Here is a 15010-nt window from a genome sequence, read left to right on the forward strand (position 1 = left end):
ATCAGATGTAGCAGAGCCGAGTGTGCACACTCGGCTCTGTACATCAGATGTAGCAGAGCCGAGTGTGCACACTCGGCTCTGCTACATCTGATGTAGCAGAGCCCGCTACTGCAGAGACTTAGCAGTTCTGAGCCAGTTCTGCTCAACTACACCGTGTGCCGGTCAGCCCATCTGATATAGCAGAGCCGAGGGTGCACACTCGGCTGTGCTATATCAGATGGGCTGACCGGCACACGGTGTAGTTGAGCAGAACTGGCTCAGCACTGCTAAGTCTCTGCATTCCCATAGGAATGCATTGGCCAGCGCTGATTGGCCAGAGTACGGAACTCGACCAATCAGCGCTGGCTCTGCTGGAGGAGGCGGAGTCTAAGATCGCTCCACACCAGTCTCCATTTAGGTCCGACCTTAGACTCCGCCTCCTCCAGCAGAGCCAGCGCTGATAGGAATGCATTGGCCAGCCTTCAGCCAATCAGCGCTGGCTCTGCCGGAGGAGGCGGAGTCTAAGGTCGGACCTGAATGGAGACTGGTGTGGAGCGATCTTAGACTCCGCCTCCTCCAGCAGAGCCAGCGCTGATTGGTCGAATTCCATACTCTGGCCAATCAGCGCTGGCCAATGCATTCCTATGGGGAAAAGTTAGCTTGCGAAAATCGCAAGCTGACAGGGATTTCCATGAAATAAAGTGACTTTTATGGCCCCAGACATGCTTCCCCTGCTGTCCCAGTGTCATTCCAGGGTGTTGGTATCATTTCCGGGGGTGTCATAGTGGACTTGGTGACCCTCCAGACACGGATTTGGGTTTCCCCCTTAACGAGTATATGTTCCCCATAGACTATAATGGGGTTCGAAACCCGTTCGAACACTCGAACAGTGAGTGGCTGTTCGAATCGAATTTCGAACCTCGAACATTTTAGTGTTCGCTCATCTCTAATGACAATACTAGAGGGAAAGGATAAGTTGATTGGATCTTAGGATATAATAGGATATAAGATTTGGTTGGGCATGAAGGCATAGCTGTCCATATGGTATCCTGTGGCTGGTAGATCTTGCATACTTGTCGTTTGCATAAGGTGGCGTCCCAGCTGGTCCCATAAATGTTGAATGGTGATAAGTCTGACAACCAGGAAGTCCAAGCAAGTGTTGCAATCTGGCGGAGATATTCCTTGTAAACCCTTGCAGTGTGTGGGCGAGAAGTATCCTGCTAAAAATTAACAGTATGAAACCCAACCATGAAAAGCAACATGTGTGGCCATCTGCACGTATTGCTAAGTTCTTAGTTCTCTTAATATTACTACTAAGAGTGACAGACGTCATATACGTTGGCTCTGCATATTATCACCCACTAGCAATTGGGGCAGTATATAGCTCCACAGCAAAGGTAAGATTGAGGGGCTTACCGTGAGACCTTTATACTCAAACCGGGCAGTCATCAGATCCCAGGCAGAATCTGGATTAATCGCTAAAGCAGATACGGTTCTAGTCTGCTGCAGTCCAGGTTTCTTGTTTATAGTATTATTGCAAATAAAGGCGACAGTGGCTGGTTGTCAATAGCAGGACACATAATGGGTGCAGTCAGGGGTGAACCTGCCCTTTTCGCCGCCCAAGGCGGCCGACAGAAAGCCGCCCCCCCCCCCCCCGGGAGGGGGTGTGGCGGAGCGGAGGGGGCGGGTCGAAGCGAAGAGGGTGGGGCGAAGCGGCGTTCGCAGACAGAGAGCAGGCAGGGAGAGGACCTGCTCTCTGCCTGAGCATGAGGGGAGGCTGCTGGAGCAGCACTGCTCCAGCGGCCTCCCCAATCCACCGCTCGGTGCTAAGCCAGTCCAGGACAGCTTGTCCTGGACTGGCTTAGGTAAGCAAAAATGCCGCCCTCCCCGGGGCCCTGGCATAGCGCCGCCTGAAGCGGTCGCTTCAGGTCGCCTCATGGGAGGTGCAGCGCTGGGTGAGGTGGTAACAAATTTCCTTGAGCTAAGCACCTGGAAATGGTCCAGGCAGAGACAGAGGCTTGTAATGAACATGCCCTGGTGGGAGCTGCTCCTGCATGTCAGCAGACCCTCTCTTCAGGTGGACTTGTTGGGCTGTCCACCCTTATGTAACAACCACAGCTCCCAATACCTCCTAACAGCTAGATCAGAAAGCCGAAATGGTGAGCAATATATAGAAATGACTAGCCCGCCTGTCCCAAACCAAATATGCACCCAGTCTGCTACCTAGGCAAAATGTATTTGAGTGCGGGGTAGAAGCCTCTGAGAACCTTTTTGTAAGGGTCCATTCACACGGTGTAAACGCATGCTCATTTTGGCACAATACACGTGTAAAAATAAGACTCCCATTGACTTCAATGACATTTTTTACACGTATAAGAAAACGCGCCAAAAAACGTGATGCGTGTATTTTTTACACATGTATTGTGCCAAAATGAGCATGCATTTACTCCGTGTGAATGGACCCTAAGGCAGCGTAAGACACTTTTACTCCCACTGGTCGCAAAACCCAATGTCTAATCAGACCATACCTGTAATGATTTACACATGTGACTAAGACATAACTACATACAGAGATTTGTAGAAATCTGATAAAATATTGTTGGCCAACTGCTAGAATTCTAACCTATCCTATTCCTAAGACATTTCAGGGAATACCTCGACCTGGGAGCAAACTGCAACTCCTTAAAGGTGCGCTATTCTGTTGTCAATAAGTATGTAATAAAAAAAATATATATATATATATATATATATATATATATATATATATATATATATACTCTCAAGTATAAGCCAAATTTTTCAGCACACTTTTTGTGCTGAAAAAGCCCTCTTGGCTTATACTCGAGTCAAGCAAAAAAAAAAAAAAATTTTTTTTTTTTTTTGGGAGGGGGGTCTATGACCAGCCGCAATAGTAATGTATAGAATCTCCCATAAAATAGGTGGGGGGGGGGGAAAGCTTTTAAAAAAATAAAGTAAATTCTAAATCCCTCCTTTCCCTAGAATACATATAAAAGTTGAAAATTACTGTGAAACACAAACACATTAGGTATCCCTGTGTCTGAGAGTGCCCGGTCTACTGAATATAGGGGATCTGCAGTGCTCCTGTTCCATCGGGAAGGGGTTAATAGGAGCACTGCAGATACCCTATATTCAGCCAGACTGAATTCCAAGTGGGGGAAAAAAAAAAAACAGTCCTCAAGCTCAGGGAAGGGGCAGACAGACAACCAAAACACCCCCTCCCTTTCCCCAGCATCTACTGCACCCAAAAACATTTTAATTTTTGAAATTTCCCCCTCCCCTTATACTCGAGTCAATACGTTTTTTCCACTTTTTTGTGGTAAAATTAGGGGCCTCGGCTTATATTCGGGTCGGCATATATATATATATATATATATATATATATATATATATATATATATATACACACACACAGTGGGGCAAAAAATTATTTAGTCAGTAACCAATAGTGCAAGTTCCACCACTTAAAAAGATGAGCGGTGTCTGTAATTTACATCATAGGTAGACCTCAACTATGAGAGACAAAATGAGAAAACAAATCCAGAAAATCACATTGTCTGTCTGATTTTGTAAGAATTTATTTGCAAATTATGGTGGAAAATAAGTATTTGGTCAGTAACAAAATTTCATCTCAATACTTTGCTATATGTCCTTTGTTGGCAATGACAGAGGTCAAACGTTTTCTGTAAGTCTTCACAAGGTTGGCACACACTGTTGTTGGTATGTTGGCCCATTCCTCCATGCAGATCTCCTCTAGAGCAGTGATGTTTTGGGGCTGTCGCTTGGCAACACGGACTTTCAACTCCCTCCAAAGGTTTTCTATAGGGTTGAGATCTGGAGACTGGCTAGGCCACTCCAGGACCTTGTAATGATTCTTACAAAGCCACTCCTTTGTTGCCCTGGCGGTGTTCTTTGGATCATTGTCATGTTGAAAGACCCAGCCACGTTTCATCTTCAATGCCCTTGCTGATGGAAGGAGGTTTGCACTCAAAATCTCACGATACATGGCCCCATTCATTCTTTCATGTACCCGGATCAGTCGTCCTGGACCCTTTGCAGAGAAACAGCCCCAAAGCATGATGTTTCCACCCCCATGCTTTACAGTAGGTATGGTGTTTGATGGATGCAACTCAGTATTCTTTTTTCTCCAAACACGAAAAGTTGTGTTTCTACCAAACAGTTCCAGTTTGGTTTCATCAGACCATAGGACATTCTCCCAATACTCTTCTGGAGCATCCAAATGCTCTCTAGCAAACTTCAGACGGGCCCGGACATGTACTGGCTTAAGCAGTGGGACACGTCTGGCACTGCAGGATCTGAGTCCCTGGCGGCGTAGTGTGTTACTGATGGTAGGCTTTGTTACATTGGTCCCAGCTCTCTGCAGTTCATTCACTAGGTCCCCCCGCGTGGTTCTGGGATTTTTGATCACCGTTCTTGTGATCATTTTGACCCCACGGGGTGAGATTTTGCATGGAGCCCCAGATCGAGGGAGATTATCAGTGGTCTTGTATGTCTTCCATTTTCTAATTATTGCTCCCACAGTTGATTTCTTCAATCCAAGCTGGTTGCCTATTGCAGATTCAGTCTTCCCAGCCTGGTGCAGGGCTACAATTTTGTTTCTGGTGTCCTTTGACAGCTCTTTGGTCTTCACCATAGTGGAGTTTGGAGTCTGACTGAGGGTGTGCACAGGTGTCTTTTTATACTGATAAGTTTAAACAGGTGCCATTACTACAGGTAATGAGTGGAGGAAAGAGGAGACTCTTAAAGAAGAAGTTACAGGTCTGTGAGAGACAGAAATCTTGATTGTTTGTAGGTGACCAAATACTTATTTTCCACCATAATTTGCAAATAAATTCTTACAAAATCAGACAATGTGATTTTCTGGATTTGTTTTCTCATTTTGTCTCTCATAGTTGAGGTCTACCTATGATGCAAATTACAGACACCTCATCTTTTTAAGTGGTGGAACTTGCACTATTGATGACTGACTAAATACTTTTTTGCCCCACTGTATATGTATATATACACATCTTGTTTTTTTCAGTGTTTTTTTTTAATAAAACGTGCAGTAAGTATCTAATCTGTAAGTGGTATGTATACAGTTGGCATAGAAATATTAGTAGACTACTTGTGCCATAAGCTAGTGAGTATGTGTGATGTGTGTCCTTTGTATACTGGAAGTGTGTAATGTGTAACTATGGTTTAACTGGCATCATAGATAGTAAGCTCTTTCGTGCAGGACCCCAACTCCTATTGTTTAATGTTAATTCTTTGTCACACTGTAGTGTCAAATACTGTCTATTCATGTACCACTGACTTGTTTTTATATAGCGCCAACTTATTACTCAGCACTAGTGGCAAACTTTTGCTGTCAGTGTCCTCATCTGCCCCACACTTACTAAATATAAATTGTTAAAAAAAAAAATGTACTAATGTTTTGATATATATTTTTTTTTATTTTGTAAAAAGGAAAATCAAAAGATATAAATATATTTGTACAGAAGTCCAATAGAGAGCAAGACTGTCTGACAGGCCAGAGAAAACCCAGGACACCATGTAACAAGACAGGCCAGATCCATTCCAGTTGACCACCTGACACATTGCTCAGGCTATAGAGGGAATGCAGGACTGTGAGAACAGACGTCTCTTTATGAAGAAAAAACAACCTGCAGCAGCGTCAGGTGACCGGATTAGGACAGGTAGGTGGAAGCATTCTTTACAGTTGGGACAAATTTAGCAGTCTGAGAGACCGGAATGGAAACAAGTCTTGGAGCAAAGTTACAGGTATCCATCATAGCTTTCCACGACAAAGGTTTGCAGAGCTGGAATATATCTCTGGTCTCAGAATTTCAGGAATTTGCTTTTCTTTAAATCTCTCACTACTTGACACCAAAGCTTTATAATCCTTGTGCTAAATGATTCTCCATGTTAAACTTTCTCCCAGCTCCCCATGTCAGTTGTTGGAATACCTCCCTCTAGCTGCAGCTGCATGATGTCCGGCCGCTCTTTGCATAGACTCTTCCATTCTTGGTCCATTTTTCCTTATGTAGCATTTAAAGCACAGTGGTCCCTGGCTCACTACCTCAGTCCATTTTAAGGTTGACATATATATAGCGGATAAATCGAAGTGATGCAGCGAAACTGACCGTTCCAAGCATAAGAAAGAAGACATATGCAGTAAGGAAAGAGTAGCCAAAAAACTCTACAGTCTGAACAACCCCTGACATATTAGAACGACGCCAGTAGTAGAAAACAGAGTACAGAAAGATAAATGCTCCAGTGGATCCAGTGCTCATAATGGACCGCCACCACCAGCGATAATCTTCACCAGATAGCTGGAAGTATGTCAGAGCTACAGATATACAAGCACCAACACTCAACAGGATGGCAAACACAATGAACAGTATCCCATACAGTGTGTACTGCTCTCGCCCCCACACAGTAGCAAAAATGTAGTACAGCTCCACAGAGATGGCACTGTAAAAAAAATGAAAAACAATTTTAAGTAAAGGCAGAGGAAGACTATAAATATAAGCAAAAGTAAGAAAAGATGGGAAACGTCCCCATACCTGAATGGTAAGAATCCACCAATAGCCATATGAACTGGAGCAGATTTGTACCATGGCTGACGAGGAATCTCTCTAGCAATGTTCTTAGTCCGACATGGAGCTTCAAAGTTTCCTGCACTATTTTTACCAAAAATGCCTCCAATTACAGTAAGAGGGAAGCCAACCAGAAGCCAGACTGTAAGGAGGAGGAGGATTGTGGTTGCTGGAAGAGCTTGAGTTGAACCGTTGGCCCAGTGAACTGAATTTACAACACTCCAAGTGAAGAAAAATGGGGCTGTGTATATAAAAATATTTTAGTAATTTTGAGATACCTCTATCATAACTAAAAGAAAACTTTTATACAGATTAAATTCATTTTGTCGATTAGAAGTAAAGTAGAAAGAATAGAGATTAGAGATGATCGAGTACTATTCGAAACTACCGTTTGGAATAGCATGCTACCATAGGAATGAATGGACGCAGCCGGCACGCAGCTGGGCCGGCGTCCTGCTGCTTAACCCCCGGCCGCTCCTATTCATTCCTATGGGAGCGTGCTATTCGAATCGGTAGTTTCGAATAGTACTCGATCATCTCTAATAGAGATTTTAAAAAAACAGTAAGACTACTTTTCAAAAACTGAACAACTAATAAAGAAGTTAGTACAATAAATAGTCAACTACCTGAGAAAAGACTAGTAGTCAGGACGATGTTCCATACCCAGCGATCTCCACCCATCTGTCGATAAAAATTGCTAGATACATAGCCAGAGATGCAACAAGTGAGTGCATACAGTAGGATAGCCGCAGAATTGATAGCACCGTGTCTGTGCACGTTAAACATGCCAAGAAGAACCATTACTATGATACCTACGGAGAGAATGAACAATATAGTAATGATGCAGAAAACAAAACAATGGCTAAAAATCTATATTTTAGAGAAAGAAATTACAAGGTTGATCTTCATGCTCTAAGCATTACCTGTCCCAAGTGCAAGAAACTGTGATCCTACTCCAAGCACAGCACAAAGGAGACTTCGATAAGGTGGGAAACGAAAAACATCTGTGTGGATGATCTTCCATCCATTGTCTCCTTGTTCCATGTCATCTGTTCCTTCCTCATCTAAATTGTATCGTGCTAAATCGCTCTTCAGGACACGCATGAGTATAATTACCACAAAACCCAACAGCAAGAAAACTAGCACCATTGAATTGATGATGGAAAGCCAATGAATCTCCAAGCTTTTTGGGAAAAAGCTAGAGTCTCTAAGGCGGTCACCACGTTTCTCATAAGTCACAGATGTAGGGAACCAACGTACACTGTAAGTATGAGTCAAGCTGAGTGGCTCCCTCACCTCATCTAAACTAAATGGTTTCACATCTCTGACACTAACATTGGCAAATATTATACGGTCTTCATTATATTCAATGTTGAAGTCCAAGTGGGACCATAAACCAATTTTATGAGAGTGTGGCAAGAAACCACTTTCTTCCATGTATCCGACAAAGCCACGGATTGGTATATCATCCAAAACAAATTCAAAGTAGTACAGTTCCTCAATGGCTTGGCGCAGCTCGTCTACCTTAAAGAAACAGAAATAGACTGCATATTAGTTAAAGCTGATTCCATATTTTATGTTGCATCAGAATTTGGATTTGTTTACTCATATATTAAAGTTTATCAGATGCTGGCTAAACTATCAATAGAAACATAAAAAGGCATGAATAGAAATAGTATAACAAATGGGAGTACAGCACTCGGCTATCTCCAATCCTCCCAGTGAAGTGAATGAGAGCGCTGACTGTCACCAGTCTCACCCAGATTCAACCTGGCTGCAGTCTTTTAATAGTTCGGACATTTCTGAGCACAGGGATCCCTAAAGTGTATATGCTTATTATTCTTTATTTTTATATGTGATCTGATGTAATGACAAGTCCGGGAGCCTTCATTAGATCAACAGATCGCCGCCCTCCGATGACAATCTGGAGAGTGGCAATTGGTTAAGATGGCAATGTTTCTTTGATATGTGTTTTTCTATATATACAAATTCCTTAATCCTTTTAATCGTATGTTGTGTTTATGCTGTGTTATCAACGTGCCTGAGTGGTTTGTGCATACAAGGGGGTCAGAGGGAAAATTGCCTTTCCCTAGCTGATCACATGTTGTTTTATTGCTTTATGACGTTTTGGTTTAGTGACTCTGAGACAGGAGGGAGGGCACCATGGGCTGACTTCCAGAGCCAGCAGAGAAACACAGCTTTCTCTCAGCTAGGAAAACATCCTTCATTCTCAAGATCCTGCATTAGGGGTAAGAGGAGGGTGGTTACCTGGAAGGGGTGTGTGGCTGGACACTGGCCTTAACTGAGAGGAAGACCTAGATTCTTTGTCACATCTGTGGAGTGAGCTAAGAGAGCTGGGTGTGTCCACTTCACTACAGAAGATCTCTAAGTTCCTGGAACCAAAGGCTCTTTTAAAGGCATTGTCCCATCTCAAGGATCCTATCTATACTGGTAGCTTATGTAAATTGAAGACTTTTCCTAAATATATTGCTTTAGAAATGCTGCTTTGTTTGCTTGCTATGTGACCTTATTCCTTCCATTGTTTACACGGCGTTGCTATAACCATGGATCTGTAGGACAAGTGACGTCACTTACTCACTGCTCCAGTCAGCAGACAATCATTCAAATATTTGCAGTTGAGTCTGTTATCTCTCTATGTAAACACACTGATAGACCATTCTGTACAAGTATCTGCCTATTATCTGATCTGCATAAGTGTTGTGTGTCCCCTTCAGCGAGAGTGAAAGAAATAGAGAAAGTGAGAAGAACAGACTGCAGGCAAAGCTGCTGAAACACTGAGATGGGAAACCCCTTTAAGTATTACTCTGTTTTATTTTATAGCTGTTTGTATTCGTTATCTCTCTATATCTGTAAGCACTGAACCATCTTGGTATTAAAGTGTTAACTTGGTATTAAAGTGTTAACTTTAAGGTTACTTTGTGTATGCTCTAGTCTGGTTTCTCTTAACCAGAATCAGCAGTGGTGGCAGCGGCATGTATTTGGGGTGCGTGGACTGTGTTGGGGTGTGACTTATGCTCAATTTGCAGCCTGAGTGAAGGGTGAGTGCAAGATTGAGTGAGCGGAGTTGAGTCAACCTCTGACAGCTGAACCCATGTCACGTGCTAGGAAGGCCTGTATGTGATACAACCAAATTACATTTTATGAAATTGCAAAATAAAAGCAGTGACCTGATTGCTATGGGCAACTCCCCCCTTCTATTACTTTTGATGTGTTACCAAATATTAGTGCCATCATTGTATGTGTATTCACTTGCTTATCATCTAATCACTATGATTTGTAATACATGTAAATGAACCATCTCCTAGTTTATTGTTTGGCAGGTTTTCGTTAACAGACTATACAAGAACTTCTCAAATTTTCGACTTGGACCTCACCAGTCAATCTATTCTAATGCAGGGGCCTCCACAGCAAAGAAATACCATCACGAAGTGCCAAACCAACGTCACACTGCAGCACACAATACCTCTAACAACACCGAATACCACAGTGCAGCACAAAATTCATCACAAGCAGTGTCAAATACCAGTGGCCAGCAGAAAATAACTCCCCAGGTGTGCCAAATACATACCATTGTGCAGCACTCAAAATACCTAAACAAAAGCGCAAAACCCCAGTACAGCATCACTGGCATACCCATGAACGAGCAACAAGAAGTGTTCTGTATGGTGGCAATTAAACCTGTCTAGAATGGACAGTTGTATCTTACCTGATTCAAAGCCAGCTTCAGCTCACAAAGGGGCTCTTTTTCCATGTTAACTCGGAATACTATCTTGTACATAGACTCTGCCATCCGATCTCCATCAAGCACCTCTCCTAAAGTCAGGCTCTTGTGCCGGATCTGTGGAGGGGCACAGACTGGCAGCTGATAGTAGTGATAAGTCTCCTGTGGGTTGTGATATGGACCCACTTTATTTACATACAGCATTACTTTATCACCTTGCTTGTATCGATTCTCTCCAGTGATTGGTGAGGGAACCAAACTCCACACGAAAAGAACAGCGAGAGAGCGCGAGACAAACATGTCTGCAAAGAAAGAAATTACAGTGAACCTGAAAAACCTAAACATAAAAATGTCAAGGCCAGTATGAAAATAAACTGGTAATGTGTAATAAAAATGTAGATCAAAGTTCTTTAACCTTTTATAGACATTCACATATAAATAAGAACTGTTCTGTCATACCTGAGCAGTAATGTAATGTAGCTAGGAGCGAATACAAACTGAAGGCTAAGAATTCAGCATATTGTAATGTGCATGATGTAAAATAAAAATGGTTCTAAAGTTTACATGGCACTTGGAAAGATGCGTTTATGAATATTTGCATGCTTAGACTTGCACATGCGAAAAATGAAGGACGCAGGATGTCCCATGAACCTCTGAGGATGCCATGTAGATGCCGCAACAAGTCAGGGAACTAAATCAGTATTTTAATCAGCAGAAATCCTGCGCCCGCTATATAAACTAACTTGGGGATTTTATGGTCCCAAATAGAGTTTTTATAATAATTAGAGATGAGCGAGTACTGTTCGGATGAGCCGATCCGAACAGCACGCTCCATAGAAATGAATGGAAGAACCTGGTACTTCCGCTTTGACAGCGTCCGGCCGCTTAACCCCCCCGTGTGCCGGCTACATCCATTCATTTCTATGCGAGCGTGCTGCTCGGATCGGCTGATCCGAACAGTACTCGCTCATCTCTAATAATAATGACCTATCTAAATGATAGGTCACCAGTATGTGATCTGGGGGATCCAATCCTAAACACCACACAGATCAGCTCTAGGTGCTGAAAGCTGGTTCAGCAGACAGGAAGCGCGCATTGTTTGCTCCAATTCAAGTAGGAGAGGCATTGCAATTCCCTAGAATACATGTAGCTAGGTCATCAGTATGAAAAATCCAATGGGGATCAAAAACCCCTTTAACCGAATTAACCATAAACTAATTGTACCGATTACAGGGTGATAGAGAAAAAATGGCAGTGGGGCCTATAGAAGAATGCAAAGAACTGGAGCTAGTAAAAGCCACATTGATGAGAATACTTACTGTATTAAGAATACCCATTTTACATTCCAGATACAATGTACTGTAAAGCACAGTAATCAAGAACTCCTCCAATACATCTTAAACTACTCATGGATAAAGGAAGTCATAAACTGTTACTTCATACAAGGTATTAAAATGTTATTTATTAAAAAATTATGTACACAAGATGTAAGGCCAAAAAAACAGTACAGAGACAGACCCAGGCAGCGTGATCACACTCCTGGAAAAGTAGTAAGGAACCTTGTATACTCCTGTGGGATCAACATAGTTGCTTAAAAAAACCTATGATTGGTAGCTACTGTGACTATATCAAAGTGACTGTTTTTGTTACAAGGTATATGACGCACTAAATACTAGGGTCAGATTTATTTATTTTTTCTTGGTGGGGGGGGGGGGCCTTTCTTGGAAATATCTTATGTCTGTCATCTTTTGTATGGCATTCTAGACACTGGGCAGAAGGTTGCATTGCAGATCTGGTGTCTCATATACGTATAACAGCATGGAGCTAAGCATACCTCCAGAGATGTGGGTGAAACAATACAGCCAGACACTGGATTCCATGTTTACTAGTAGTATTGTGTCCTACATAGATGAATACCTTTACACATGATCTTCTAGTTGCTAGCAGTTCACCGTAGGAGCCAGTCAGACCACTCCAGTAGCCAGCTTATTTTTACAGTATCCTGGCAATAAGAGAATTCCTAGGTAACAGAAAAAGTTGGCCACCAACAACTCACTGCTTGGCTACCTGCCTCCTGGGCTTCATCCAGCTCCTGTGACATAGCGGCCACTAACCCCTTCCCTGTGGCGAGCTGGCAATACTGTCTCCTGGTCCCTCACTGAATCTGCTTTATATTTGTGTCACCACTATGGGCACTATAGTGATGGTGGCAGTGAGTGGGCTCACTTCCTGGTTACGGTCTCCCGGTGACAGACAGCTAGAAGACGTTGCTTCTGCTTTCAGGGAAACTGAAGGAAAAGCTATAGGGTGCTGTGCAATAAGCCACTGCCAGCCATAAAGCAACCGAGCCAGCTTCTGCCCACTTCTTACCTGCACTCGGTCTCCAGGATTCTCTGACAGATCCAGGGGGGTCCTCCACTCCCGTGACGTCATACGTCTGTCGTATGCGCGCCTGATCCAAAGCTTTGACCCCCCCGCATAGTCCTAGATGTCCCTGAATTTAGTGTTATACATATCTTACTGTAAGTTATGCATAAAGAACTCCGTGCCCCTTGTTACCACCCGTGCACAATGTCATAGAACACTGGGCCTTCAGGCAGTGAGTAAGACATCCCGAACACGTCAGCAGGTCTGTCCTAGAGGTGGGCGGTACCTTAGCGTCACTCGTCGTCTATGAGTTGTTCATGTACTGTGTGGTAATGGCTTGACTAGGGTTGTAAATAAAACAACCGTGGAACTTGTCTAGACTGTGATTTTTTTTATTTTTTTTTAAGAGTCGTAATTTTCTGTAAAAGCGTGAATACACTTGAAAAATGGGGGAGAGAAAAATCATGTATTTTCTGCATTTTTGGGGGGCAGAAACCCCCACAGATAAGATAATTCTTTAATAGTTCCACCATTGGGAAATGTCAGTGTGTTACAGCAACATGATAGTACGGATACAGGATAATACACAGTAATATCTTCCAGGAGGAGACACAGATAAGCGCAGAATAGCAGATAGTAGAAAATACTAGGAGTCAGAGCAGCTAAAGAAAAAGAAGACTTAAAGAGGACCTTTCATCACTTGGGTACGTGTGGTTTTATACACTGAATTCGGCGCACTAGTCTGTGCTCCCAATGAAGGGCTATTGGTGCCAATACCGTAGCTCTTCACCATCAGAAGGGCATTCTTGACAGTCAGTCAGGAATGCCCTTCCTCACAGCAGCGCCTATAGCACTGTACTGTGAGAGCAGTGAGGAACGCCCCCTCCCTCTCTTCACAGTACTCATCCTTAGATAAGTACTGGGGGGGCGTTCCTCACCGCTCGGCGTTATGGCTGGGCAGTAAGGAACGCTCCCCCTCTCACAGTACAGCGCAATAGACGCTACTGTGAGGAAGGGCGTTCCTGACTGACTGTCAGAAACGCCCTTCTGATGGTGAAGAGCTACGGTACCTGCACCAATAGCTCATCACCGGGGGCACAGAGCATGAAAGCCCTGGGGGGGGGGGGGGCTAACAATATCTTATGAAAAATTATGTATAGAGGTGGGGGCTGAGATTGTTCTATCTGTCCATCTCCCAGCGATGAGCAGTTTGGAACTTGCCAGACTGGTTATGTAGACACTATGCTCTGTGTATTGAATGGAGTCAGATCGGCTGGGACCAGGGGCATTGTTAGGAAAAGATCAAAGACGAAAGACCCTTCTTAAGATAAAGGGGGAGTAGAGGGGTAATTAACTGATTGTGCAAGGAGGGAAGTGTGGAGGATGTCAGCTTGTGTAACCTTCATTTTGTATTTGAGACATGTGCTGTTAGCTGCCATTTTGTGAGATCATGCGATCATGAGCTCACAGACTCCATTTTAGACTTTGAGGCCATGTGTCTTCTACAACTCACACCCCCACTCAGCCCTCAGGGGGGGTGTGACCTCTCTCCAGTTTCTTATCCAATAGATATGCATCAGGGCTATTGTTACAAACTTCTCCACCAATGGATGTTATTCTAATTATACTAGCCAATCCTGTTTTGTCTATGCCATGTGATATATACTGTTGTTTTAGCCACCATTAAACAGAATCCATTTGAAACACCACCATCAGTGTCTTTGTGGTTCTCCAGGCCAAAGCATGGCTGTAGCCGATCTTGGCCTGTTATTTAATTTGAAAGTACAACAACATAAGCTCTGGGGGTCTCCTGCCCCCAACAGCCCTAAAAAACGTCCTAAAGAGGACTTTTCATCACTTGGGGCACATGCGATTTTATATACTGCTAGAAAGCCGACAGTGCACTGAATTCAGAAAATAAAAATCACCCAATCAGGGGAAAAGAGGGGAACTAGCGCCACAATGTACATGTGCAACAAAAAGACATGGTGAAGGGAGGGATGGAGGGAACGAGAACTCAATCTAGTCATACAGCTAAAGCTGTAGAGAATACGGAAGACCTGGGATGTGAGACCATGGTGCCCAGACCTTATCAAAGATTGTGCAGACATAGGAAATAATGGACTTAATCTTCTTGTGGAGCATAATGATGTCAATCTATTTCAAAACCTCAGCCACTGAGAGAAGGATTTTCTCTAGTTGGAGGCAATGTGAATCCAAGCAGTTACTAAAATATATTGGAGTAACTTAAATTGGGGGAATTTTAAATTTGAGATTAAAGATCGAGGAGAAATATCATTGC

General features: G+C 43.3%; 1 protein-coding gene across 1 annotated transcript; it reads right to left on the reverse strand.

Annotated features, from left to right (window-relative positions):
* Positions 1 to 5427: 5427 nt before the first annotated feature.
* On the reverse strand, positions 5428 to 12763 carry TM9SF1 (transmembrane 9 superfamily member 1). The gene is made up of 6 exons (XM_075276707.1): positions 12712 to 12763; positions 10327 to 10643; positions 7523 to 8123; positions 7226 to 7411; positions 6567 to 6840; positions 5428 to 6474 (listed from the first exon to the last, which is right to left on the reverse strand). The coding sequence occupies exons 2-6, from the start codon at positions 10639 to 10641 to the stop codon at positions 6081 to 6083; spliced, it is 1770 nt and encodes a 589-aa protein (XP_075132808.1). The 5' UTR covers positions 10642 to 10643; positions 12712 to 12763; the 3' UTR covers positions 5428 to 6080.
* Positions 12764 to 15010: the final 2247 nt, after the last annotated feature.

Source organism: Leptodactylus fuscus, chromosome 1, assembly GCF_031893055.1.
Source record: "Leptodactylus fuscus isolate aLepFus1 chromosome 1, aLepFus1.hap2, whole genome shotgun sequence".
Classification (NCBI taxonomy): domain Eukaryota; kingdom Metazoa; phylum Chordata; class Amphibia; order Anura; family Leptodactylidae; genus Leptodactylus; species Leptodactylus fuscus.

Excerpts from the sequence above, each read along its gene's own strand:
- TM9SF1 (XM_075276707.1), bottom strand. The coding sequence starts at position 10,641 with ATGTTTGTCTCGCGCTCTCTCGCTGTTCTTTTCGTGTGGAGTTTGGTT. Across the intron at positions 8,124-10,326 it reads TGAAGCTGGCTTTGAATCAG|GTAGACGAGCTGCGCCAAGC; the intron begins GTAAGATACAAC and ends TGTTTCTTTAAG. Across the intron at positions 6,841-7,225 it reads GACTACTAGTCTTTTCTCAG|CCCCATTTTTCTTCACTTGG; the intron begins GTAGTTGACTAT and ends TTATATACACAG.